The 27,990-nt window shown below is 45.4% G+C and overlaps 2 protein-coding genes across 2 annotated transcripts; both read left to right on the forward strand.

Moving 5' to 3' along the window:
* Window positions 1-629: 629 nt before the first annotated feature.
* Window positions 630-2,570, forward strand: LOC130493347 (gastrula zinc finger protein XlCGF57.1-like; the record flags this gene model as incomplete). The annotated part of the gene is made up of 2 exons (XM_056867062.1): window positions 630-873; window positions 1,042-2,570. Coding segments are annotated over exons 1-2 (1,773 nt in total), but the record flags the coding sequence as incomplete, so codon positions are not given.
* An 18,993-nt stretch (window positions 2,571-21,563) lies between these two features.
* On the forward strand, window positions 21,564-27,765 carry LOC130488879 (zinc finger protein 586-like; the record flags this gene model as incomplete). Its single annotated transcript, XM_056862559.1, has 6 exons — window positions 21,564-21,986; window positions 22,269-22,377; window positions 24,188-24,258; window positions 24,477-24,603; window positions 26,141-26,761; window positions 27,602-27,765. Coding segments are annotated over exons 1-6 (1,515 nt in total), but the record flags the coding sequence as incomplete, so codon positions are not given.
* Between the last annotated feature and the right edge of the window lie 225 nt (window positions 27,766-27,990).

Raw genomic sequence — 27,990 nt, forward strand, 5'->3', positions numbered from 1 at the left:
CCTACCAGGCAGGAGGGAAGACACACAGACAAGAGAAGAGAGAAGTCCGTTCTGTGCCAAGGAGGAGGCTTACGTGAAATCCCAGTCCAAGATAAAAGATCGACCAATACAAGAATCAAGAAAAGCCTCCATGTTAATCGGAGAAACTGCCCCAGGGAAAATGAAAATGAAAGTGTGGTCTTTGGAAAAACCTTCAGTAAGAACCTGCATGTTATTTCTGAGAGAAAAATTCCCACAAGAGAAAAATCATATGATTGCGTGGAATGCAACAAGACCTTCAGTTGGAAATCAACCCTTACTTCACATCAAACTATTCACTCAGGTGAGGAGCTGTATAAATCATTAGACTGCAAACCCAGCCTTTCTGATGCAGCAGGTGTTCATGATACTTTAAAATGCCTATTAATGTGCCCTTCAATATAGAGTAGGAAAAAGCCACTGAAATGTAAATGATCAGACCTCCGTGCGTGGGTGCTAACAGGATCTTTCTTTTCATTCCAGCAGGGGATGATCAGTGGAAAGTGGGTGATGAGGAATTGCATCACCTCTTAACAGATGAAGTGAAGAGTGAACATTTGAAAGGAAGCTTGAAGAATCAAGGCCAACCTAAGAGGCAAAAAGTATGTCACATGGACGAGAAGAAAGATAAACCCATTTCTGGCAAAGGGCAGGATTTCCATGAACGAAGCCACATGGTGGAGGAAGCGTATAAGTGCTTGGAGTGTGGAATGAACTTCTCAGATGAAAACCAATATGATATCCATTTGCAAATGCACAGTGGAAAGAAGACCCATCAATGCTTGGAGTGTGGCAAGAGCTTCCTTCATAGAGCAGAACTCCTTAGGCATCAAAGAACACACAAAGGTGAGAAACTTTATAGCGACTCAGACTGTGGCAAGAGCTTCTCACACATTTCAGACCTTTTTGAACACAAAAGAATTCATTCAGCACAGAATCCATTTATCTTCACAGAAAGTGGAAGGATGTTCTCTTGTGGAAGAAAAGGAAATGCACTTTCCCCAAAGCATAGGATAATGGGGGCACATAAGTGCTTTCGGTGTGGAAAGAACTTCAGATACAGATCAAAGCTCCTTGTGCACCAAAAAATACACACAGGGGAGAAACATTTTCAGTGCTCCGAGTGTGGAAAGAACTTCAGTCACAGTGGCACTCTTCAACAGCATCAAAGAACCCACACTGGGGAGAACCCTTTTGTATGCTCTGAGTGTGGAAAGAGATTCACTCAAAATGGGCCCCTTCAAAGACATCGAAGAACCCACACAGGGGAGAAACCTTTTGCATGCTCAGAGTGTGGAAAGAGATTCAGTCAGAGTGGCAAGCTTCAAATGCATCAAAGATCCCACACAGGGGAGAAACCTTTTGAATGCTCTGAGTGTGGAAAGAGATTCACTCAAAATGGGCCCCTTCAAAGACATCGAAGAACCCACACAGGGGAGAAACCTTTTACATGCTCTGAGTGTGGAAAGAGATTCAGTCAGAGTAGCAATCTTCAAAGACATCGAAGAACCCACACACGGGAGAAACCTTTTGCATGCTCAGAGTGTGGAAAGAGATTCAGTCAGAGTGGCAAGCTTCAAAGACATCGAAGAACCCACACAGGGGAGAAACCTTTTGCATGCTCAGAGTGTGGAAAGAGATTCAGTCAGAGTGGCAAGCTTCAAATGCATCAAAGATCCCACACAGGGGAGAAACCTTTTGAATGCTCAGAGTGTGGAAAGAGATTCAGTCAAAATGGGCCCCTTCAAAGACATCGAAGAACCCACACACGGGAGAAACCTTTTGCATGCTCAGAGTGTGGAAAGAGATTCAGTGTCAGTGGCAATCTTAAACAGCATCAAAGAACCCACACAGGGGAGAAACCTTTTGCATGCTCAGAGTGTGGAAAGAGATTCAGTCAGAGTGGCAGTCTTAAACAGCATCAAAGAACCCACACAGGGGAGAAAGCTTTTGCATGCTCAGAGTGTGGAAAGAGATTCAGTCAGAGTGGCAATCTTCAAAGCCATCGAAGAACCCACACAGGGGACAAACCTTTTGCATGCTCAGAGTGTGGAAAGAAATTCAGTCAGAGTGGCAGTCTTAAACAGCATCAAAGAACCCACACAGGGGAGAAAGCTTTTGAATGCTCAGAGTGTGGAAAGAGATTCAGTCTCAGTGGCAATCTTAAAAAGCATCAGAGAACCCACATAGGGGAGAAACCTTTTGCCTGCTCAGAGTGTGGAAAGAAATTCCATTTCAATGGCAAACTTCTACAGCATTTAAGAACCCACACAGGGGAGAAACCTTTTGAATGCTCAGAGTGTGGAAAGAGATTCAGTCTCAGTGGCAATCTTAAAAAGCATCAGAGAACCCACATAGGGGAGAAACCTTTTGCCTGCTCAGAGTGTGGAAAGAAATTCCATTTCAATGGCAAACTTCTACAGCATTTAACAACCCACACAGGGGAGAAACCTTTTGAATGCTCAGAGTGTGGAAAGAGATTTCGTTTTAGTGGTGATCTTCGAAAGCATTTAAGAACCCACACAGGGGAGAAACCTTTTGCATGCTCAGAGTGTGGAAAGAGATTCAGTCACAGTAGCAATCTTCAAAGCCATCGAAGAACCCACACAGGGGAGAAACCTTTTGCATGCTCAGAGTGTGGAAAGAGATTCAGTCAGAGTAGCAATCTTCAAAGCCATCGAAGAACCCACACAGGGGAGAAACCTTTTGAATGCTCCGAGTGTGGAAAGAGGTTTCATTTTAGTGGTGATCTTCGAAAGAATTTAAGAATCCACACAGGGGAGAATCCTTTTGAATGCTCAGAGTGTGGAAAGAGATTCAGTCATAGTGGCAGTCTTCATACGCATCAAAGAACCCACAAGGAGAGAAACCTTTTGAATGCTCAGAGTGTGGAAAGAGATTCAGTCTCAGTAGTAATCTTAAACAGCATCAAAGAACCTTTTGAATGCTCAGAGTGTGGAAAGAGATTTAGTGGCTGTAGCGATTTTCAAAGGCATTTAAGAATACACATGGGAGAAATATTTTGAATGCTCAGAATGTGGGAAGAGATTCAGTCTCAGTGGCAATCTTCAACAGCATCAAAGAACCCACACGGGATAAACCTTTTGAATGCTCAAGAGTGTGGAAAGAGATTTAGTGGCAGTAGCGATCTTCAAAAGGATTTAAGAATACACACAGGGCAGAAACCTTTTGGATGCTCAGAGTGTGGAAAGAGATTTTGTTACAGTGGCGATCTTCAAAGCCATCAAAGAACGCACACAGGGGAGAAACCTTTTGAATGCTCAGAGTGAGGGAAAAGATTCAGTCAGAATGGCAACCTTCAACGGCATTATAGAATCCACACAGGGAAGCCTTTTGTCTGCTCAGAGTGTGGAAAGAGATTTTGTTTTAGTGGCGATCTTCAAAAGCATATAAGAACCAACACAGGGGAGATACCTTTTAAATGATCAGAATGTGGAAAGAGATTCAATGTGACAGTGTTAAAATACATTTTAGAACCCACACAGGGAGAAACTTTTTGATTACTCAGAGAGAGGAAAGGGATTTAGTTGCTATGGTGATCTTCAAAAGCATTTAAGAACCCACACGGGAGAAACACCCACACAGGCGAGAAACCGTTTGAATGCTCAGTGTGGGGAAAGATATTCCGACACAGTAGCTGTCGTCAGGGGAATCTAAGAACGAACACAAAGGAAAAACCTTTTTGAATGCATAGTGTAAGGCCCCTCTTCCCTCCTCCAGTTTGATCCCCCAACTCCTCTCAGATTTTTCAAAAAAAATTGTTATAAAATTTAAGGATACAGCAAAGAGGCGTTGGGTAGGGGAAAGGGCAAGATAGAACAAGTTATATCTTCCAAGTCTTAACAAAAATGGTATTAGAAAAGGAAAGTAACAAATTTATCAAAAATTTAGTCTTATACCATATCCTAGAACACCTAAAAAACTCTTTCAGATAATTTGAACATATCATACATTCGATATATAATCTCATTACAAATTCCCCCTGCTATAATAAAATATTTACATACTGTTTGAATAGTAATCATAAAATGACAGTAATTCAGAATTCAATTCTTGTTCAGTATCATTAGAACGCCTTAAAACTCTTTCAGGTGACCTAAACATACCTTACTCTTAATACTTCAATACATGTTCTCGTAACAAATACCATTTGTAAATACTCATAATAAATACCAACAAATGTTTGTGCTGTTTGAATAGTATCAGTCATCATTTTATTTGCAGTCATAGACCATCAAATCAATTGAATGTACATAACTAAATAATATAGAGTAAAACAAGTACAAAATACAATTAAAATGGGAAAGTATGCAGAAGTACATAGCTAATTCTCTAAAGCAATCTCTATCTTCAATCTATATTAGAGTCAAACCTTGCACAGCAACAGGAATTAACAAAAAAGACAGGTTTTATTATTGAATCAAAAATAAAATATTTGGGTACATGGTTAACCTCAAATAATCTTAACTTATTCCAAAATAATTATATTAAACAATGGCAACAAATTGCTATAGATCTTAAAAATTGGGAAAATATACCGATATCATTATGGGGAAGAATCTCTGTGGTTAGAATGATGGTATTACCTAAGATGCTTTTTTTGTTTCAAAATTTACCAATTTTAAAAGGAGCACAAATTTTTAAAAGTTGGAAGAAGGATATTTTAAATTTTTTATGGGGTAAAGAGAGACATAGAATAGCATATAATAATTTAATTGAATTAAAAGAGACAGGAGGTCTGGGGTTACCTGATTTGAAAATGTATTATGAAGCATCTTGTTTTTTTTGGTTAAAAAATTGGATTTTATTAGAGAATCCCAAATTACTTGAATTGGAAGTGTCTAATTTACGTTTTGGCTGGCATGCATATTTATGGTATGAAAAGGATAAAGTAAACAAAGAATTTAATTATCATATTATTAGATTTAGTTTATTTCAAACTTGGAAAAAATATAGAAGGTTTTTGGAAACTAAAACTCCAGGGTGGATTAACCCAGAAGAAGCATTTATGAAGAGAGGTAATCAACTTAATTTGGATATCAACATCTATAGAGCAGGGGTGGGGAACCTCAGGCCCAGGGGCCGTATGCGGCCCCCGAGGACATTTTTTGTGGCCCTCGGGAGCTCCGGGGCCCTGCTGCAGAGGCGGGGCGCAGGGCAGCCCTCCCAGAGGGTGTTCCTGGCACCATGGCTTACAGCGGTGCTGCGGTGCCCTTTGGACCTCTCGCCGGCTGTTGAGCAGCAAGAGGGAGGGGGAAAGAGGCTGGCAGCTCCCGGCAGCAGAGCTTGCATGCAGGAGCCGATCGGGCTTCAGGGGGGCCCTTTTGTGGACTCTGGGGAGGAGAGAGCATGGAGACTGGGGCCCGGTTGCGTGGGGCTGTGCTCTGTGCGCCGCCGTGTGTGTGTGTGTGTGGGCAGGGGAGGCTGGGGCCCGGTCACACTGGGCCAGCGTGCGCGGGTGTGTGTGTGTGGGGGAAGGCTTTTCTCTCTTTTCTTCCTCTTTTTCTGTCACTCTCTCCTTTTCCCCCTCTCTTTCTCCCTTTCTTTGTCTCCCTCTGTCCTTTTCTTTCTCCCTCTCCATTTCTTTCTCCCTTTCTCTCCATTTCTCCCTCCCTCCCTTTTCCTCTTTCTCTGTTTTCCTTCCTCCCTTGCCGATCGACTGTGGGCTGCACCCCCCTGGCACCTCGTTTGCTCGGGCCCACTGCTGGCTGCCCTTCTGCCTGGGAGGGGGGAATGGGGGCACCCTGCAGGCCTTCTCTGTGTGGCCTCCCCTGGGTTGCCAACCTCCAGGTGGTGGCTGGAGACCTGGCAACCCTAGCCTCTTTCCCCCCACCGGGAGATCTACACCTGGTATGGCCCCTGAATGATGTCATAAATGTGCAAATGGCCCTTGGCAGGAAAAAGGTTCCCCACCCCTGCTATAGAGAAATCACAGAACATAAGGAGGGGGGGTTGTTTCTTAAACGAAGGGAAGAGCTTAACATTAAAGATTGTTTTATGTATTATAAATTAAAAGATATATTTAACTAAGATAAATTGATGGGATTTAGTAAAAATAAATCTACATTAGAAATTATATTAAATAAGGGAAATACAGGTTTGATAGCAAGGATATATAAATTATTAATTGAAGTACATCTAGAGCAGGAAAGGATTAAACCAGTGATGGTGAAATGGATGAGGGAGTTAGGATATAATATTGATTTGGAAATTTGGGGGGAAAAGAATATCAATTTACAATTACTAATGAAATAAGAGAAAATCTTTATAAAATGTTTTATAGATGGTATAGCACTCCAGTAATGATAGGTAAAATGAAAAAAGGTGATATGGATTTATGTTGGAAATGTGGAACCGAAAAAGGAACGTTTATGTATGCCTGGTGGATATGTAACAAAAATAAAAAAATTTGGAGAAAGGTATTAAATGCAACTAACAATCTGATTAATATTAAAGTAAAAAGGGATCCTGCTTTTTGTTTATTGGGAATCCCTAAAGACAATATGAATAGAAGTGACAGAGTCATATGTCAATAAAGTTTTGCAGCTGCAAGGATTATAATAGCTAAATCCTGGAAGCAAGTAAATAAACCTCTAATTAAAGACTGGAGAGAGAAATTATGGATGTATATGCGGATGGCCAAACTAACAGATTCCTTACATGGGAAGGATATGGAATAATTTAAAAAAACATGGTGAAAGGCCGCCGCATATTGGGACAAACTGGTGAAAATGAATTTTATTAATTTAGTGAATGAGTTATAGATGCAATTTCAGTATTTTCCATATTTTGTTTATTCTGAATAATTTAAAACTGTTAAGACGCTTCTCTGGAAGTCCATTAGTGTGGTGGTGGGACACTGTTTTAAGGTGGGTGGTGGGTTTTAAGGGTACTTTGAATATTGTAATTTTATTGTATTGTGAAGTTTTAATAACCTGTATGTACCCATTTGTATTGTTTATTTTTTGTTTTGTTTTATGATATAAAAATAAAAAATGTATATTAAAAAAACCTTAAAACAGTAATAATATTACATTTAGAAAATAAAATTGTTACAGAAATCTTTAAAAATAGTTAAAGAGACCATAAGGACTAGGGAGAGCTGAGAGTCTTCAGTCTATGCAAAGACTGGGTAGACCTCTAAGACCATGTATTAGAGAAATCTCTGAGAATCCCTAGTATATGCAAAGACTAGAGCAGGGGTGGGGAACGTCAGGCTCGGGCCCTTTAAGGCCCACGAAATCACTTGGTCTAGCCCTTCATGGGTCTTGGCAGATCTTTAGCTCAGAAGGATCTAAGACTTGTGACCATCCTCTGCCATCAGGTGGGTGAGTGCACCACCTGTGAGGTTCTTCAGCTGCCCTCGGCAATCCCAAAAAGTCACTTACTCAGACAGGCAAATCAGAAGCAGGTAAACGTTTATTGAGGAGCACGTAGGAATGCAACATGAGCAATCCACAAGTTCAAAGCTGCTAATGGCGAACCAAACTACAAAACATAACTTTAAGCACAGTCATCCCAGGTGCAGAAGCAGGCTGCCTGGGAATTAGGTGATAACGGAGCCTAGCAGGAAGGAGGGAGGGAATTAGGTGATAACGGAGCCTAGCAGGAAGAAGGGAGGGAGTAAGCCATAATACTGTAAGTGCCTACATGAAGCTCAAGGCCAGAGCAGAGGGAGGGGGAAGGAATGGGGCAGCTTGACTCATTCAGAGAAACAAAACGGAAGAATAACACTTGCACAGGAATTGGTCAAACTCATGTCAAGAGCCTGCCTGGACTCCTGGCAGGCTGAACAGCATAACGAATAGACACACTTGAACAGAAATAAGTATGACTCTGAAATAGAAATAAGCATGACTCTGACATTCTGCCCCCCTTAAGCCCCCCCTCCCAGGTCAGAGACAGATCGAGACTGTCGCGGTTCGGGCCGTTAAGTGCCTACACTCTTAGAATGTACCATTTACTGAGAAATGGAGTTATCTATTCAGCGAGACACCACTAGACCGGAATCAACGGTTCCTAGAAACTTGTTATTGTTCCTAGGACATCTCTTGAACACGCCAATAAATTTATAATAATGGACAAGAGTAGAAGTATATATAAAAAACACATTTATTTATACAATATATGCTTTTTGGTTGCAAAGCCTTAAAATATAAGGATAGACATCATTAGTCTTAAACATGTTTATGTAGCAAGTAATCATTCACATTCTCTATGCCTCCATAAAGGAGTATTTTAGTCAGAATATACTCATAAAGTATCCTTAGTGCAATGCACCTTCATTCAGAATATAAGGTTACAGAAATCCTGTCAAAATATGGTTAATTCTTTGGAGAAAGATTTGGTTAGAAGTATCCTAACTTTAACCATTCAAAACATCATAACATTTCAGTACAGAAGACACACTATACCTTGCTGTGTCATCTGTGTCATCTGGAGTCCTTTAAGAGTCTAAGCTCTATGAGAACATATGAAGTTATCCCAGAGTATCTGTATTTGCTAAGTCTTGAATCCTTTAAAGACTTCTATTAATATTCTTAACTGATCATCATTAAGATCAGGCATTGTCTATGTACATGCTATGCATGCTCTTTCTAGTTTTAGACAGCAATGCTGAATGTATAAATACTATGTGTTAGCTTAAAGCTATTTACAGTCTCTTTGACTGTGCCAATCTGTGTATGTGCATTGTGCATATCTCACAGAGTACAGAAAGTCTCCTTTCCCTTCTCTGGTCTCTTGCTCTGAGGAGGTTCAGAAGTCCCTCTGTTAAGTAGAGGACGTTCTGACACAATCTCAGAGGTCTAGCTATTAGCCCTGTATTCAGGATGCTTCTTAGCATTGGTAAGCCAAAATAGGCTTAGTTTGTAAGAATCCATAAATCTGATGGACTCTCAGTGTTCCAATACATGGAAAGATCACTGCACTTAGATTCCTATTCAAAGGATAGGAATTCTAAGGGTCTCTATCCTCTTCTAGGAATAGAGCAGTCTCACAAGAAGACTGTAAGTAAGATATGTTGAAATATCCAGATCTTGATATTTCAAGATATCTCTGAAAACTTCTGTCCACGCAAGAACAGAGTTTCAATGTTTTACATCTCAAGCCTTTTGAGATGGAGGTGCTACGCCAGACAGCTGCAGTCTGCCAGCCATAGAACTCTAAAGTGCCAGCTGTACTGTGGCTAGTATTTATACAATTTCTAGACCCATTAAGAGTGAAGAGTGTTCCTTTTCCCCTCTTCCTTAGTCTTCAAAAGGGTACCTTTATTCCCCTTTCTTATCTGATACCAGGAGCTTAGTGGCTTCTGCTCCTGTCTTATGTCCTTATATGGATTTCCTTTTCTTTCAGTCCTCTGTGCCTAAAGTATAAATACTCATTTCTGAGTTACATGATCAAGTTACATATGTAATTTCTATACCATCCTCTTCGTTAGGACTATACGCATTAAATGAGACTACTTAGAGATCTGTAGCACAACGTTTAACTATATAACTCATGAAACATAATTTTAGCTGACATTGTCACTTTGCAAAGTGTTTTGTTTACATTAGTTAGCAGGTTTGCATCTGGCAAGATTACAGTAGAGCAAGGAAGCATATTACTCTTATCTTTGAGAGAACTATAATGCCTTTAGGCTATATTTTAAGCACAATTTCAGCTATTAATGCACCCTTAGTACATTAAGATATCTTAAGACCTTGAAAAGGCCATTGAGATTCTGACATCTGGCAGCTGAGTCAGAAAGATGACTTTACGCTGCCCCTTCAAGGGAAGGTGCTCAGCTCTGTCCCTTCAAGGACAAAGCCAGAGTAACTTTAGTAGTTAGCTTTGATAGAGCTAACCTTGAGAGTAGCCTGTCAGCCTGACACAGAGTTGCCTGTCAGCATGACACAGACTTTCATTATACATTACACAAACCTCTGTATGTGTATGATGTGTTTAAGCTCTATATAGAATTAATTCTGCACATGTTCACAAGATACCATGATCATGTCAGGGCCTGCCATAGCCTTTTGGGGGTAGGCATCATGGAAATGTACCAGTCGGGGGGCTGCTACATGTGGGGCTGCCACCCACTCATCATGTGCTGGTCCCAAATGCTTCCATCGTACCAAATAGAACAGTTTTCCTTCAGTTTGGAATCAAGGATTTTTGAAACTTCCAGATCCACCTCCCCTCCCACCACAGTTGGTACCTCGGGCTTAGGTTCTGGGTGGAATTGGGGAGCTGTTACATAAGGCTTGAGAAGACTGATATGAAACACTGGGTGGATTCCCCTAAGGGCTTTGGGTAGCGCCAGCTCTACCGCCACCTCGTTGATCACCCTTGTAATGGGCTAGGGACCCACATACTTATCACTGAGCTTTTTACATGGTCATAGGGTTCGGAGGTTTTTGGTGAAGAGGTAGACCTGATCCCCCACCTTAAAGTCCCACCCCGGGGAATGATGTTTGTCTGCATGCTCTTTCTGGAGCCAAGGCCATGTGTTTTGAACCACCTGCACCCAATCTCCCACTTCACCAAAGACAAACCTTGTTCCACTCCCATGAGCTCTAAAAACGCTTTCCAGAACTTAGCCACAAACTGTGGGCCCCGTCAGATATTATTTTGCGTGGGAACGAGTGATATTTCATCACATGTGTAACAAACATATGTGCCAGCTTTTGGGCCATCGGCAAGCCCGAACAAGGAACAAAATGCACTTGCTTAGAAAACAAGTCCGTCACCACCTACAATACCGTCTTCCCTTGGCTGGGGGGAAGATTTGTAATAAAGTCCATGGCAATGACTTCCCAGGGAAAGGACGGGACTTCCAAAGGCTTGACGAGTCCTGGGGTTTTCCCCATAAGTCCTTTAGAGGTTGCGCAGGTGGGGCAACTGCGCACGAAAAGGTCCACATCAGCTCTCATGCCTGGCCACCAAAACTGACACCTCAACAAATGTAAAGACTTGACAAACCCAAAATGTCCTGCGGTTTTTGCCCCATGAGCCATTTCTAAAATCTCCCTCCGAACAGTTTCTGGAACATATAGTTTCACCCCATGATACCACAACTCCCCCCGGCGAGTAAGAGTTTGAGGAAGCTTTTGGACCCCTTCCTCCTGGCACGCGGCTTCGGCCACCTTAGCGCGGAAAGCTTCCAAGAGTCCGCTTGCAGGGTCTGAATTCCCTGCTCGGCTCTGAGCCCGAGTGATCACGGCCAATCCCGACACCTCCCCCCGTTGCTCTGGGGTGAATAAAGAATCCACCGGGCGGTCGATTTGACTGCGGTACTGGGGAAGTCGGGACAGTGCATCAGCTAAACAATTTTCTTTCCCTGGAACGTGTTTTATCACAAATCAGAACTTGGCAAAGAATTGTGCCCAACGAACCTGTTTGGCGGACAGTTTTCTAGACCCTTTTAGTGCCTCTAGGTTCTTGTGGTCGGTCCAAACCTCAAAAGGAACATTAACCCCTTCCAAAAAATGTCTCCAAACCGAGAGGGCATGTTTTACAGCTGCTGCCTCCTTTCCCCACATAGCCCAGTTAAGTTCAGTTTGAGAGAACATCTTAGAAAAATACGCGCACGGTTGTAACTGGCCACCCTCGTCTCTCTGGAGGAGTGCCCCCCCATAGCTACGTCTGAAGCGTCCACCTGTACAACGAAAGGTTTTTCACAATCAGGGTGTTTCAACACTGGTTCAGATGTGAACAACTGTTTTGATGTGTCAAATGCTTGTTGACATTCTGGATCCCACAGTAACTTGGCTGACGGCAGCGTGGCTGCAGGTCCTTGCCTTTTGTCCGTAACAGTGAAGTCAGAGGCAAGGCTATTTGTGCAAAGTTATGAATAAAATTGCGGTAGAAATTAGCAAAACCGAGAAATTGCTGCAATTGTTTGTGGGTAATGGGGACTTCCCACTCCACCACCGCCCGAACCTTTTCAGGGTCCATGGCAAGTCCCTGATGTGACACTATGTATCCCAGAAATGTAATGGAGGATTGATAAAAGTCACACTTGGAAACCTTGGCATACAACCTTTCCTCATAGGACTTGGTCTCCAGACCCCTCATTGTCTTTGTTGCCCTCCTCTGGACAGAGAAAAGGAAATATTTCTTTACACAGGAAGTGATTGAAATGTGGCATTTGTTGCTAGAGGTTGTAGTGATGGCCCTCCTCTGGACACTTTCCAGTTTGTCTACATCTTTCTTAAATTGCGGTGCCCAAAACTGAACACAGTACTCCAGTTGAGGTCTAACCAGAGTGGAGTAAAGCGATACCATCACTTCGCGTGATCTGGACACTATACTTCTGTTGATGCAGCCCAAGACTGCATTTGCCTTTTTAGCTACAGCATCACACTGCCGCTCATGTTCAGTGTTTGGTCTACTAAGACTCCAAGATCCTTTTTCACACACACTACTGCTCAGACAAGTCTCCCCGTCAGGTCCTGCGTCTCGGCCTTAGCCTGACACTACTGCACCCAGCCTCCTGACCTGAGCAGGCCACAGCCTTGGTCATGTGTTCCTGGTTCCCATGTCTTGTACAGTATCTGCGTTGTTTGTGCCCATCCTATTTACCACAATCATCCCAGCTGCAGATCTGTTATGTCTATGTTCATCCTGAGAAAGCTTATCTGTTGTTGTAGCTGCCTGTGTAGTTTGCCCTATCCATCTCCAAAGTCTGAACTGTATTTTAACCCTGTATCCTTGTCTTGATTCCTCATTAGTAGCCTTCTATGCCCCGAAGGCAGCCAGCTTCTTACTTTGTCTGATTTTGCTTGTAATAAAGCCTAAACTGCTTCAGAGCCTTGCCTGATGAGTTTTGCATGAAGGAGACTAAGAAGGACAAACATCTGAGTCTGACATTAGGCTACTAATCCGTTTCTCCGTTCTCCTCTCTTGTGACCGGTGTTGGTTTACTATGGTGGAGGATGGGGATTTGAACAGAGTGCCGGATACTGTCCCTGACCCCAAGGTACCCGACACTGAGGACCAGCCCAAGGACGAGGAACGTCCGGTGGGAGAGCGCCCCGGAGGCGACCCCTGGGGACGTCCGGAATTTCCCCGGCGCGCCTGGCTGGATTCCCCCCGGTTGTTGTAAGCCCTTGGTCAGAGACAGTCAGGTCCAAAGAAGATGGTTTTTACTGGTCAAATAGGTTAACAGAGCACAAAGAAAAGGTGACAGCAATGGAGCTTGCTGGCTTGCACTTGGTAATATAAAAGCATGAAAAAAGCAAGAGATTACAGAACACAAACAGCGCTGTGGTTCCCACAGCTTCAGAGAGTTCAGGTATGCATAACAGTCCTTGAGAGCTGGTCAGTGGAAAACGAAACTGAGATACAGGCCTGACAGTTGTGGATGACTGGGGGCAGATACTCGACGGTGGCGGCCAGTGGTTTCGGGGCTTCCTGAGGATCTGTGGGGTCCTGGACCCATTCCCGGGGATTGGCAACAGCATGAGTGGGACACCGAGCGCCAACACCTCCTGCATCAGAGCCGGAACAGCTTGCCACAATGCGGGAGTTTATGCGGCATATGTGGCTGGAGATGGATGAGCTACGACATGCTCCTCCAGCCAACCAGCCGGTGTGTAGGAGCAGGCCATGAAGACAGTTCATGGTTAAGCTCCCAGGTGTTGTTCACATATACACTGATGGGAGCGACAGACCAAGAAAGGGATCTTGGGGTGGTAGTGGATAGCTCAATGAAGATGTCAACCCAGTGTGCGGCTGCTGTAAAAAAGGCAAATTCTGTGCTGGCCATAATTAGACGAGGAACAGAGACTAAAACTGCTGATCTCATACTGCCCTTGTACAAATCTATGGTGAGACCACACTTGGAATACTCTGTACAGTTCTGGTCACCACACCTAAAAAAGGATATTACAGAGCTTGAGAAGGTGCAGAAAAGAGCAACCAAAATGATTAGGGGACTAGAGCAACTGTCCTATGGGGAGCGGTTAAGGCACTTAGGGCTGTTTATCTTGGAAAGAAGGCTGCTGAGGGGAGACATGATAGAGGTCTATAAAATTATGCATGGTTTGGAGAGAGTGGACAGGGAGAAGTTTTTCTCTCTCTCCCATAATACTAGAACACGGGGTCATCTGCTGATGCTGGAGGGTGAGAGATTCAAAACAGATAAAAGGAAGTATTTTTTCACACAACGCATAGTTAAATTATGGAACTCCCTGCCCCAGCATGTGGTGATGGCTGCCAGCTTGGAGGGCTTTAAGAGGGGAATGGACATATTCATGGAGGAGAGGGGTATTCATGGCTGTTAGTTAGAATGGATACTAGTCATGCTGCATACCTATTCTCTCTAGTATCAGAGGAGCATGCCTATTATTTTGGGTGCGGTGGAACACAGGCAGGATGGTGCTGCTGCAGTCGTCTTGTTGGTGGCTTCCTAGAGGCACCTGGTTGGCCACTGTGTGAACAGACTGCTGGACTTGATGGGCCTGGGTCTGATCCAGCAGGGCCTTTCTTATGTTCTTATGTAAGAGGAAAAGCAGGATTCATGCTTTGTCTTCCCCCTATCCATTGGAAAAAGGAAAGTGAATTTCGGAGAGTCAGCCGCCTCCCTTAGGATTCACTGTTCCTGGGCTGGCCGCCCCTGGATTTCCCACCACATGGTTTGCCTGGTCCAGTGTGGCTCAGCGTAAGCCAGTGTGATGTAGTGGTTAAGAAGGATGGACTAGTAGTATGTGAAGGCCCCAGATTCGAATCCCCACTCAGGCCATGGAATGCTCGCTGTGTGACCTTGGGCTGGTCGCACTCTCAGCCTCACCTAGTTCACAAGGTTCTTGTGAGGATAAAATGGGGGAGAATGATTTAACCTGCTTTGGGTCCCCACTGGGGAGAAAGGCAGGGTTTAAATGAGTAAAGCAAATAAATATCTGAAATGGGCCCAAGTGACTCTTTTGCAACGCCTGATGGGGCCAACACAAGTCTGGAAATCAGGTTCCAAGCACACAACTCCCAGAACAAATCTAGGGCAGGTCTTGGGACAGCCCTGGAAATTAGGCATTGTGAAGTGAGCCTTGCAGGGTTTCGGGCACCAGGATGGGCTGGGATCCAGGGGGCAAGGGGTGGCCTTCATGGATCCCAAGATCTTGCCAGTGTTAACAGTGGGAGCTGGATTTAAATGATCCCTAAAGGGACCAGGCGTCCTCCTTGCGTTTCCTCCTGCCTTGGCTCTATTTTCAGCAGCCTCCAAATCAGACCGTCTCTGGGTGGGTCTAATGTGGAGGGACTGCCCATTTCTAGGAGAAAACAAAGTCCAGAAGCAGAAAGGGGCCTCTGGTGCCAGCCAGCCCCCCCCCTCCTTTGGGGCTCCAAGAAAGAAGCCTGTTGAATCTGCTCAGGGGAACCGGTGGGCTGGATCCTGCTTGGGGAGGGGCTTCAAAGGCGTGGGGGGGGGAGAGAGAAGGGGCCACAGCTCCTCTTGCCAGAGGTCATTCAAGGCTGAGGGGTGGTCTGCCCCTCCCCCCAAATGTCCAGCAATTCCTCCTCGGTCTTTCATGGATCTCCCCTCCCCTCCCCTCCCCTCCCCTAGCAAATGCAAAGCCCGTTTTGCAGAGGGGGCGGGGGGGGGGCCGAGCTTTGCCCCCCCGACGGAGGAGCCAGGCTGTCGGCTGCCTCCGCCCCACAGACAGTCCGGCCAGCGAGTCTCGCACCCTAGAGAGGCCACTTCCTCCTCCTTACGCGGAAGGCGGGCTCTGTGGTTGCCAGGCAGGCTGCAGCTCCTTCCCAGTGAGTCCAGGGGGGGGGCGGTGGGGGGAGGGGCGGGAAGGCAGTGCCAGGGGGGTCCGAGGCGGGGCCCGATCCGGGAGAGAGAGAGAGAGAGAGAGAGAGATGGGGGGGGGGGAATGGGAGTGGGAGATGCAGCCCCTTCCCTGCATGGCGGAGGCCTCGCCAGGGACCCAGGTGTGCATGGGGGGGGGGGAGAGGAGGGAGGAAGGGGGCCTGGAGGGTCATCGTGGGGATGGGGGGGAAGGGAAGTGGTTGGGGTCAGACCCCCCCCCAACCCGGCAGGTCCTCTCCAGAGTGGCTGTTTCGAGGGGAGCAATCTGGCCGCAGGGGGCGGATGAGAAACGACACGTGTCTGGAAATGGGGGGGGGCACTCAGACGGGGCCGAGTCCGCCATCCCCTTTCCTTCCGGGGGGCAAAAGCCCCGAGCAGAAAGCAGAGGGGTCCGAGGGGACCGGAGGAGGGCAGCGATGCTTCCAAGGACAGCAAAAAAAAAAACACCCCACCTCCCTCCCTGCCCGAGAGGTGCCAGAGTGCTTGAATTTGGCCCCCCCATGAGAAACAAAACTCCCCGTTTATGGATGAGGGGAAGGGCAGAAGCCCCCCCCCCCAAGAATAGTGCGAGGGAGAGAGGGGTGTCCACAGCCCCAGAGAGGCACCTCAGTGGGGCGGGGGGGGGGACATTTGCTGCTCCCTCCCTACAAGAAGGAAGGTTTGGGTTTCCCAGGATGCTGCAGGGGTGGCGGGGAGGGGTCTGGCAAGCTGAAAGGGGCTTTGGGGAGGGAGTAGACTTGTGGGGCCAGGGTCTGCTAGGCAAGAGCCAAAGCGGAGAGGAAGAAAGGGGGGAGCACTGAACGGCCCCATACCCGCCCCATTCACACCCCCGGCCTTCCAGGGCCAGAAAGAGCCACTTTGTGGGGGGGGGGACGACGGGTTCCCTCCTGGCTCCCTGAGGTTATGAAGCAGAGTAGCAGGGCTCTCTTCAGGCTCAGCAGGGCCACGTGCTGGAGGGAAGGAGAGAGAGACGAGGCCCCCATCTGACACGCCTAGCAGACATCACTCTCTGACCTGGGTCGCACAAGCAGAGACAGTGGGCACCACCTTTCTCCTTGCAGATCTAGCTTTCTGTGTGCGGGGTGTTTCCCGTGATGCAACGGCACGTTTCTAGTCACCAAGTTCCGGGATGGAATCTCCCACCTGCCCCCTAGAGCCAGACGGTCCAGTTTTAGCTCCTGGTGTGTGGCTGTGGACATGATATGCATCATGATAGTAAATCTGGAGTGGTTCAACAAAAGAATACTGAGGATCCGTGATTTTTAACTCTGTTTTTGTGCACCGTAGGGTTGCCCCAAAGCATTGGGTCCATGATTTTTTAGGGTATGGGCATAATATGGGATTTGAGTTAGGGGTGTGGTATGGGCATAATATGGGATTTGAGTTAGGGGTGACTCAGTGCAAAAGCCCTGAATATGTATAAGGTTCTATGTTTTGGAGCCATTTTTCTGTGCCGTGGCAGTGCCACAAAGCAGTGGCTGCCTCATTTGTGCAGTGCAATCTATGGCTATGAATTTTAGGGTGATTTTAACACAAAAATCATAAGGATGTATGAGAATTTGTGCTTTTGAATTATTTTCCCCCCACCATCGCAGCACCATGAATCAGTGGATGCATGATTTTTGTGGTGCTGCCTTTAAACTAAGTCGTGATCTACAGTATGACAGTGTTTTTCTTTTATAAAAATCATATGATTGCATGAGGATCCATTTAAATGCATCTAGATCCGAATTTTACCCAATCCCCTTTTGCACCCAACTTCAACTGAGGTATGGCATTTCTATAATCTTTTTGGTCCAATTCCTCTTTGAAGGGCACCCAAATACGGGGAGTGTGTGTGTGTGTGGGGCTTACTAGGTATGCAGAAGACTTTGGGCATTGAAAGAAAAGGATCATCACCCCGACCCCACACCAGACCTCCCCAGCAGAGGGGCCTGAGCATGCTTTTCACCACCCAGGAGCCATGGAAGATGGAAATTCATTGAACATGATTTCAGGGGGACAGAAAGGACAAAGTAGGAGGGGGCATGGAGACAGTGGGCACCCCCTGATGCCAACCCCCCAAGCCAGGATATTATGAGGTTTCCAGACCTCTGCTCCTTGGTCTCCAAATCAGCTGCACAGATGGATTTTATAGCATCTACTCCTAAAGAGACTGATTCCTCCCTCCACACACACACAATAAATGCTTTGTAGCAAAAGGGGGGGTGTCTAAAGAATTTGGTACTCCATAGAAGGGGGGGGGGAGCATGATTTTCCCGGAGGGCCTGAAGCTGCAGATAGCTTACCTCAGAAGGACCTCAGCTTTTAAAATTTATTTGATGTGATTTCTGTTATAAAACTATACGTTAATATTCTAGGTATGAAAATTTCTTATTACTGGAAGGGGGAGTGTGTTAGTTATTAATTGGCTATTAGTCTGTATTGTGATGGTGGTTATAAATGTTTGCAATGGATGTTCTATTAATCTTCGCAGAGCGATTGTAGGGCCTGATGCTGACGGTCACCCCCCTCAGAAGGACTCCAGCCTTTTTATAAAGCTGCACAGTAATATTCGAGGGCTGCAAGAAACTCCTGAAAAGAAAGGACAGACAACACACCAAGATAGAGTGGAGCTGCAAGTCTATGCATTTTTATGGGACGAGCAAGACAGAAATCCAAAAACAGGCCCGAACTGGTACATGTTCATTATTCTTTTACATACTTAACTGCTGTTCTGTGTCTTATAAAGAAATTTGAAATTTGCTTACCGTTAGTTTCAAAAAGGTCAGTGTCACATGATGGGATCAAATATTTACCGCACAGTATTCAGTGGTCTGTGTTGCTGTGATTGCATCCTGTTATTTTGCTAAATTCCTGACCCCAAGTGGCAATCGGCACTATCCTGGGTATTCAAGAAAGGGCCACGAGAGCAAAAAAGTGATACAAATGTTCCTGCCCTCCCTCTCGTGATCTGCCGTTGGTCATAGAAATAGCATTGCTGACAAATGGCCATCTTGCCATTGGTTAAAAACCTCCAGGGAAGGAGAGCCCACCACCTCTCGAGGCATCCTGTTCCACTGAGAAACCACTGTAACTGTAAGACCTTCAGGGAACAGAAAACAACTCAGCACCATCCTCTATATGACAGCGCTTCAAGTCCTTGAAGATCGTTACCATATCCCCTCTCAGTCTTCTCCTCTTCAGGCTAAACATACCCAGCTCCTTCAATCTTTCTTCATAGGACTTAGTCTCCAGACCCCTCACCATCCTTGTTGCCCTCCTCTGGACACGTTCCAGCTTGTCTACATCCTTCTTTAATTGTTGCTCCCCAAACTGAACACAATACCCTAGGTGAGGGCTAACCAGAGCAAAGTGATAGCATCACTTTGCATGACCTGGACACTATACTTCTGTTGATACAGCCCAAGATCGCATTTGCCTTTTTAGCTACCGCATCACATTGCTTACTCAAGTTTAGTGCATGGTCTACTATGACCCCTAGATCCTTTTCACACATGCTACTGCTAAGACAAGCCTCCCCATCCTAATAACCTTCCCAGCTCACTTAGTGCAAGTGACCCATGACAGAAGGACAAATTCTCCCTCCTGTGCTGGGGTTTGGGTGGGAGTAGCAGCATCCATTTGCCAGGCAAGAGGTGTACAGACTCCCAGGCAGAACAACAGAGAGAAACACCAGGGCGCAGTCACAAGAGGCATGGGTTCTGGTCCAAGTAAGGATTTTGGCTGATGCTCCCCTGATGCAGGTAGAGCCTGTAGATGACCTGGAATGACAATGGATTAGTTCACATTTAGAAAGGGGCTCCTTTGGGAGGTGGACTCCTAGCCATTATCTCATGCCCTCCCCAGGCTCCACCCCTAAATGTCTGGTAAATTCCAGACCTGAAGTTGGCATCCTTGTACGTTTGGCAGGATTCATTGCCTCCCCCAGCTCCTATTCATCCCAGTAGCCCTTGGGCCCTGACCTGGAGGGTCTTCAGAAAGTCAACTCAGCCCTGCTCCATGCACAAACCACACCCCTGACACAATCCCGCTCTGTGCCAATGTAAGATTTCCACTTGCCCTACCCAAGCAGGAGACCACTATGGCTTTGGGTGGGCTTCTCTCCTGACAGGCTTAGTGGCCATCCGAAGCCCCTAGAACAGCCTGAACAGTAATCAGACGCAAGCTTGTAGCATCTTTACAGAGCCGGAGACAGTTAACTTTCCCAAAGAACCCAACAGGCATATCTAAAAAGGCTTGATATATACTACGTGTGTGTGCTAAGTGCTGTCAAGTCACTTCCAACTCATGGCAACCCTATGAATCAATGTCCTCCAAATTGTCCTATCCTCAACAGCCTTGCATTTTGAGAGCCTTGGCTTCCTTTATAGATTCAATCCATCTCTTGTTGGCTCTTCCTTTTTTCCTTCTGCCTTCAACTTTCCTAGCATGATTGTCTTTTCCAGTTACTCTTCTCATAATGTGACCAAAGTACAACAGCCTCAGTTTAGTCATTTGAGCTTCTAGGGCCAGTTCAGGCTTGATTTGATCTATAACCCACTGGTTTGTTTCTTGGCAGTCCACGGTATCCGTAACACTCTCCTCCAACACCACATTTCATTGTCAGCTTTCTTCATTGTCCAGCTTTCTTCATTGTCCAGCTTTCACACCCATACATAGTAATAGAGAATAAGATGGCATGAATTAACTTGATCTTGGTGGCCAGTGACACATCCTTACACTTAATAATCTTTTCTAGCTCCTTCATGGCTGGCCTTCCCAGTCTCAATCTCCTTCTGATTTCTTGACTGCAGTCTCCCTTTTGGTTGATGATGGAGCCAAGGAATTGAAAGTCTTGAACAATTTCAGTTTCCTCTATGTCAACCTTAAAGTTACGTAATTCTCCTGTAGTCATTACTTTGGTCTTGTTCAGCTGCAGTCCTGCTTTGGCACTTTCTCTTTTAACTTTCAGCAGTAGTCGTTTCAAGTCTTCGCTATTCTCTGCCAGTAATGTACTCTCTACCAGTATCTCAAATTGGTAATGTTCCTCCCCCAATTTTCATTCCACCTTCATCTAACTCTAATCTAGTTTTCCTAATTATATGTTCTGCATACAGATTGAAGAGATAGGGAGATAAAATACATCCTTTAACACCTTTGCCATTTGGAAACCATTCTTTTTCTCCATATTCTATCCTAACTGTGGACTTTTGTCCAGAGTACTGGTTGTGCATCAAAACGATCAGATGTTGTGGGACACCCATTTCCTTTAAAACCAGCCATAGATTTTCGTGATCCACACAGTTAAAAGCTTTGATGTAATCTATGAAACACAAGCTGATATTCTTCTGAAATTCTCCCGTATGCTCCAGTAACCAATGTTATTGCAATATGATCTCTACCGCCTCTCCCTTTTTTGAATCTAGCTTGAGCATCAGGCATTTCTCGTTCCATATGTGGTAACAGTCTTTGCTGTAAGATATTGAGCATCACTTTACTTGTCTGAGAAATGAATGCGATGGTCCAATAGTTGCTGTACTCTAGCAAAATGTACTATAGCAAAATAATATTACAAGCCACAAGTAACACTTTGGTTCTGATCCACCATGTATCTCCCTTCTCTTTTGTTTACCTTCTAGCACATTGCTATCTTTCTCCCCCCCCCCCTCCTGTGCAGAGAGAAGCCTCTCTTTGTAGCCAAGTGAGTAAAGGCATCTTTTCACAGTCAGAGGTTACCCAAGAGAAGGAGATGGAAGAGCAAGACCCAGAAGGATTTGGACCTGGCAAGAGAGCAAAGAAATGCCCCCAGCCCATTCAAGCTGGAAGTGGCATTGCCTCCTGGGAAACAGCTGTGCCAGAAATCTGGGATCAGGAGCCCCTGAACTCAGAAGTACATTGCCGACGCTTCAGGCAGTGCCGCTACTGTGAAGCTGACGGGCCCCGAGAGGTTTGCAGCCAGCTCCATGGACTTTGCAACCACTGGCTGAAGCCAGAGAGACACACCAAGAAGCAGATCCTGGACCTGGTGATCCTGGAGCAGTTTCTGACCATCCTGCCCCAGGCAATGCAGCACTGGGTCAGAGGATGCGGGCCTGAGACCAGTTCCCAAGCGGTGGCCCTTGCCGAAGGCTTCCTCCTGAGTCAGGTAGAGGAGAAGAGGCAGGCAGAACAGGTGAGGGCTTTACGTTGCAGGTATTCCAATTCAAATAATGATATCCAACCTTGTCCAAAATACCCCTGTCTGATATTTGCTCAAGTGTTAATTATCCAAATGGGAGATTTAACAACCTGTTTCAGCAACCAGTTCTTCTAGGGAATTTTTTTAATCCCTCCAGATAATTCCCCAGGGTTGAAGGAAAACCCTACTAGACCTGCTGATAGAAAGGTGGGGAACGATCTATTCCTTGGTGTCCTCCATTCCTTCTCTTACCCGTCTCCCTTGCTGCTGTTTCAGAGTTGGGGTCCATCCATGAAGATGGAAGCTGAGTTCTGTGAGACGGAAGGAGTTTTGTTGGAGGAAGGGCAGCGGGCCCAGGAGCATGCCCAAGATGCCCTCTCATGCGGTAAGGACTATGACAACTGACCCCTAGTTGTGTACCAGTACAGTAACCGAAATCACTGAGTTAGGTCAGTATACTCAAAAAAGATAAAGCTCCAAAAAGCTTTATTAATAGAAAAGTTCAAAAAAGAGATTAAAATACAGGTTATATAGTCAGTTAGGCCAAAGGCATATAAAACAATAAATCTAGCTAGCTACAATACACTTACTAAGGTGTTACATAGTTGCTGATCTTAAAAGTTATAAAGATGTTGTTTCAGGCAACAGAGTGACATGCTGAAATTGACACACGGAAGAAAAGTGACCACCATAAGGCATAGCCAAACTTATGGAAAAGTGGACTCAGGTCAGATGACCCACAACTCCCAATCAAGGTGAACTCTTGGGAGAACTGGGTCATCGCTCAACGAAGATGTCAACCCAGTGTGCGGCGGCTGCTATGAAAAAAGGCAAATTCCATGCTGGCCATAATTAGACAAGGAATAGAGAATAAAACTGCTGATACCATAATGGCTTTATACAAATCTATGGTGACACCACACTTAGAATATTGTGTACTGTTCTGGTCACCACACCTAAGAATGGATATTGCAGAGCTTGAGGAGGTGCAGAAAGAGCAACCAAAATGATCAGGGGGCTAGAGCAACTGCCCTATGAAGAGCAGTTAAAAGAAGGCGGCTGAGAGGAGACATGATAGAGGTCTATAAAATTATGCATGGTTTGGAGAGAGTGGACAGGGAGAAGCTTTTCTCCCTCATAATACTAGAAGAAGGGGTCATCTACTGAAGCTGGAGGGTGAGAGATTACACTAATAAAAGGAAGTATTTCTTCACACAACGCATAGTTTAATTGTGGAACTCCCTGCCCCAGGATGTGGTGATGGCTGCCACCTTGGAAGACTAAGAGGGAATGGACATGTTCATGGAAGAGAGGAGTATTCATGGTTACTAGTTAAAATGGATACTGGTCACGATGCATACCTATTCTCTTTAGGATCAGATGAGCATACCTATTATATTAAGTGCATTGGAATACAGGCAGGATGCTGCTGCTGCAGTTGTCTTGTCTGGGGGCTTCCTAGAGGCACCTGGTTGGCCACTGTGTGAACAGACTGCTGGACTTGATGGGCCTTGGTCTGATGGTATGAGCTAGTGACCTTGATGGTTCTGCCCATTAGCGTAACAAGTTACAGGTGCTGTTTGTGAGAACAGATTGAACTAGGTGTATGTGTGTGACAGCTGGACAATGAAGACAGCCGATAGGAAGAAAGTATATTCCTTTGAAACGTGGTGTTGGGGGAGAGTGTTATGGATACCCTGGGCCACCGAAAAAACAAATAAGTGTGTTTTAGATCAAATCAAGCCTGAACTGACCCTAGAAGCTAAAATGACTAGACACATTATGAGAAGACAAGAGTCACTGGAAAAGACAATCATGCTAGGAAAAGTTAAAGGCACCAGGAAAAGAGGAAGACCCAACGAGATGGATTGACTCTATAAAGGAAGCCACAGCCCTCAATTTGCAAGATCTGAGCAAGGCTGTTAAGGATAGGACACTTTGGAGGACATTGATTCATAGGGTCGCCATGAGTCGGAAGCGACTTGATGGCACTTAACACACACACACACACACACACACACACTCACAGGACAGATTTAAAGTATCATTGGAGTCTGAAATGTTGCAGCAGCATTTAGAGCCCCTCAAGGTTGATGGGTACTTTGTGCTTCTCTTCCACCTCTTCTACAACTTACTACAAAGAGTTACAATTTTTTTTTAGTCGCGGCTTTCTTCCACTTTTCTCTCCCTCACAGGCAGTGAAGAGGCAGTGCTGATCCAGTCTCTTTGCGAAGGTGTGGAAACTGCTGTTGCACCTCCAGTCCAGGTAAGCAAGATAAACAGGGGAGAGCCTGGGTCCCCCCTCCTTTCTCAAGGGGACTTTCTCCTGCAGTTGTTGTTAAGGGGCCCAGGCAAGAGGCTCTGAATGCCACTCTTTTTACACTTGGCAAGATCTCCATCCTGCACCCTCCCAGAACGCCCCCTTACAAGGTGCCATCTCTGCTTGGCATGATCTCTGACAAGGGAATCTGTTTTTTCTTTCAGTCTTCAGTTTCCTTTGGTGAGGTAGCCATGTATTTCACTAAAACAGAGTGGGCCCTGTTGGATCCAGACCAAAAAGCTCTTTACAGGGAAGTCATGCTGGAGAACTACAGGAGCGTGGTCTCTCTGGGTAAGGTGCCAAAGGTGGAAATTGCTGCCATTAGGATTGTGCCATTGGGCTTATGTGTGAATCAAAATCTTGAACCCCAATACATTGAGGCCTGGCTGGCCCAGGGGCAACAGAGGCCAGTGCTGTGGCCATCGCCCAAGCCATAGCGGATGTCCTGCCTGAGGCCAATGTGGGACTGAGAGGCCCTCAGGAAGACTCTCGAAGGGGCCCCATCCTAATTTCTCAGTTGCCAACGTTTGCAACACCCTTGTCCCCCGATGGGATTATTGTCATCCCTTCTGACTGTGATCTGGAATGCAGCCATCCCCCTTACACTGATTGGGATATTGGGCTTTAATCTTGACCAGGTTTCCATTCTTCCATTCCCTTTCTCTCTCTTTCTTTCTCCCCCCTCTTCGAAAGGCTCTAGAATGGAGAAAGTAGCTCAATTCACCTCTCCTCCACATGAGGCCAGCTGGGTGAACTTGGGCCACAGTTCACTCAAAACTCTCCCAGCCTCACCTATCTCACAAGGTGTATGTTTTGGAGAGTGGAAAGGAATGTGATTTGTAAGGTGCTCTGAGACTAGGGTAGAGAAAAGCGGGGCATAAAAGCTTCTTCTATGTCTCTTCTATTTAGCCACACACAGATCAATAGCAGAGACTCAAAAGAGTTGCCTGACAACTCAAATGTGAACAGTGGGGCAATTATTCTTTGCCACTGTAAGGGAGAAAAGTACACATGGGGAGAATGGACAGGGGAGGGATAGGAAGAATATAAAAGATGGTCACCTGGGGGGCTGGCTGGTGATAAGGTGTGACCAGCTGCTCAGTAGGGGGGCGGGAAAAGAAAGTCTGATAATGGAAATAACAGACCCATTAGTGAGCAGTGCCAGATGGGTTGCTTGGCTTCTTGTGTAGGTGCTGACTGAACCTTTTTCTTTATTCCAGCAGCACATATAGAGGAGATGGTAGGGGGATTTCAGGGGTTCTCTTTGGAGAAAGCCAAGAATGGAGACTCTAAAGAAAATGACAGAGATGGGTACAGACCTAACAGGCAGGAGGGAAGACACACAGACAAGAGAAGAGAGAAGTCCGTTCTGTCTCAAGGAGGAGGCTTACGTGAAATCCCAGTCCAAGATAAAAGATCAACCAAAACAAGAATCAAGAAAGGCCTCCATGGTAATCGGAGAAACTGCTCCAGGGAAAATGAAAATGAAAGTGTGGTCTTTGGAAAAACCTTCAGTAAGAACCAGCATGTTATTTCTAAGAGAAAAATTCCCACAAGAGAAAAATCATATGATTGCATGGAATTCAACAAGACCTTCAGTTGGAAATCAACCCTTACTTCACATCAAACTATTCACTCAGGTGAGGAGCTGTATAAATCATTAGACTGCAAACCCAGCCTTTCTGATGCAGCAGGTGTTCATGATACTTTAAAATGCCTATTAATGTGCCCTTCAATATAGAGCAGGAAAAAGCCACTGAAATGTGTTTTGTGTGGATGATCAGACCTCCTTGCGTGGGTTCTAACAGGATCTTTCTTTTCATTCCAGCAGGGGATGATCAGTGGAAGGTGGGTGATGAGGAATTGCATCACCTCTTAACCGATGAAGTGAAGAGTGAAGATTTGAAAGGAAGCTTCAGGAATCAAGGCCAACCTAAGAGGCAAAAAGTATGTCACATGGTCGAGAAGAAAGATAAACCCATTTCTGGCAAAGGGCGGGATTTCCATGAACGAAGCCACATGGTGGACGAAGCATATAAGTGCTTGGAGTGTGGAATGAACTTCTCAGATCAAAACCAATATGATAACCATTTGCAAATGCACAATGGAAAGAAGACCCATCAATGCTTGGAGTGTGGCAAGAGCTTCCTTCATAGAGCAGAACTCCTTAGGCATCAAAGAACACACAAAGGTGAGAAACCTTATAGCGACTCAGACGGTGGCAAGAGCTCACACAGTTCAGACCTTTTTGAACACAAAAGAATTCATTCAGCACAGAATCCATTTATCTTCACAGAAAGTGGAAGGATGTTCTCTTGTGGAAGAAAAGGAAATGCACTTTCCCCGAAGCATAGGATAATGGGGGCACATAAATGCTTTCGGTGTGGAAAGAATTTCAGATACAGATCAAAGCTCCTTGTGCACCAAAAAATACACACAGGGGAGAAACATTTTCAGTGCTCCGAGTGTGGAAAGAACTTTAATCACAGTGGCACTCTTCAACAGCATCAAAGAACCCACACTGGGGAGAACCCTTTTGTATGCTCTGAGTGTGGAAAGAGATTCACTCAAAATGGGCCCCTTCAAAGACATCGAAGAACCCACACAGGGGAGAAACCTTTTGAATGCTCAGTGTGTGGAAAGAGATTCAGCCAGAATGGCAATCTTCAACAGCATCAAATAACCCACACAGGGGAGAAACCTTTTGAATGCTCAGAGTGTGGAAAGAGATTCAGTCAGAGTAGCAATCTTCAAAGTCATCTAAGAACTCACACAGGGGAGAAACCTTTTACATGCTCAGAGTGTGGAAAGAGATTCAGTCGCAGTGGCGATCTTCAAAGTCATCTAAGAACTCACACAGGGGAGAAACCTTTTGAATGCTTAGAGTGTGGAAAGAGATTCAGTCGCAATGACAATCTTAAACAGCATCAAAGAAGACACACAGGGGAGAAACCTTTTGAATGCTCAGAGTGTGGAAAGAGATTCAGTCAGAGTAGCTATGTTCAAAATCATCTAAGAACTCACACAGGGGAGAAACCTTTTGAATGCTCAGAGTGTGGAAAGCGATTCAATTGCAGTAGCTATCTTCAACGGCATCTAAGAACCCACACAGGGGAGAAACCTTTTGCATGCTCAGAGTGTGGAAAGAGATTCAGTTGCAGTGGCAGTCTGAAAGACCATCAAAGAACCCACACAGGGGAGAAACCTTTTGCATGCTCAGAGTGTGGAAAGAGATTCAGTTGCAGTGGCAGTCTGAAAGAGCATCAAAGAACCCACACAGAGGAGAAACCTTTTGAATGCTCAGAGTGTGGAAAAAGATTCAGTCGCAGTGGCCATCTTCAACAGCATCAAAGAACCCACACAGGGGAGAAACCTTTTGAATGCTCAGAGTGTGGAAGGAGATTCAGTCATAGTAGCAGTCTTAAAAAGCATCAAAGAACCCACACAGGGGAGAAATCTTTTGTATGCTCAGAGTGTGGAAAGAGTTTCAGTCAAAATGGGCCCCTTCAAAATCATCTAAGAACTCACACAGGGGAGAAACCTTTTAAATGCTCAGAGAATGCCACTGCGATTGAATCTCTTTCCAATCTTCAACAGCATCAAGGAACCCACACAGGGGAGAAACCTTTTGACTGCTCAGAGTGTGGAAAGAGATTTAGTGGCAGTGGCAATCTTAAA

This window comes from Euleptes europaea, chromosome 1 (assembly GCF_029931775.1).
Source record: "Euleptes europaea isolate rEulEur1 chromosome 1, rEulEur1.hap1, whole genome shotgun sequence".
NCBI classification, from domain to species: domain Eukaryota; kingdom Metazoa; phylum Chordata; class Lepidosauria; order Squamata; family Sphaerodactylidae; genus Euleptes; species Euleptes europaea.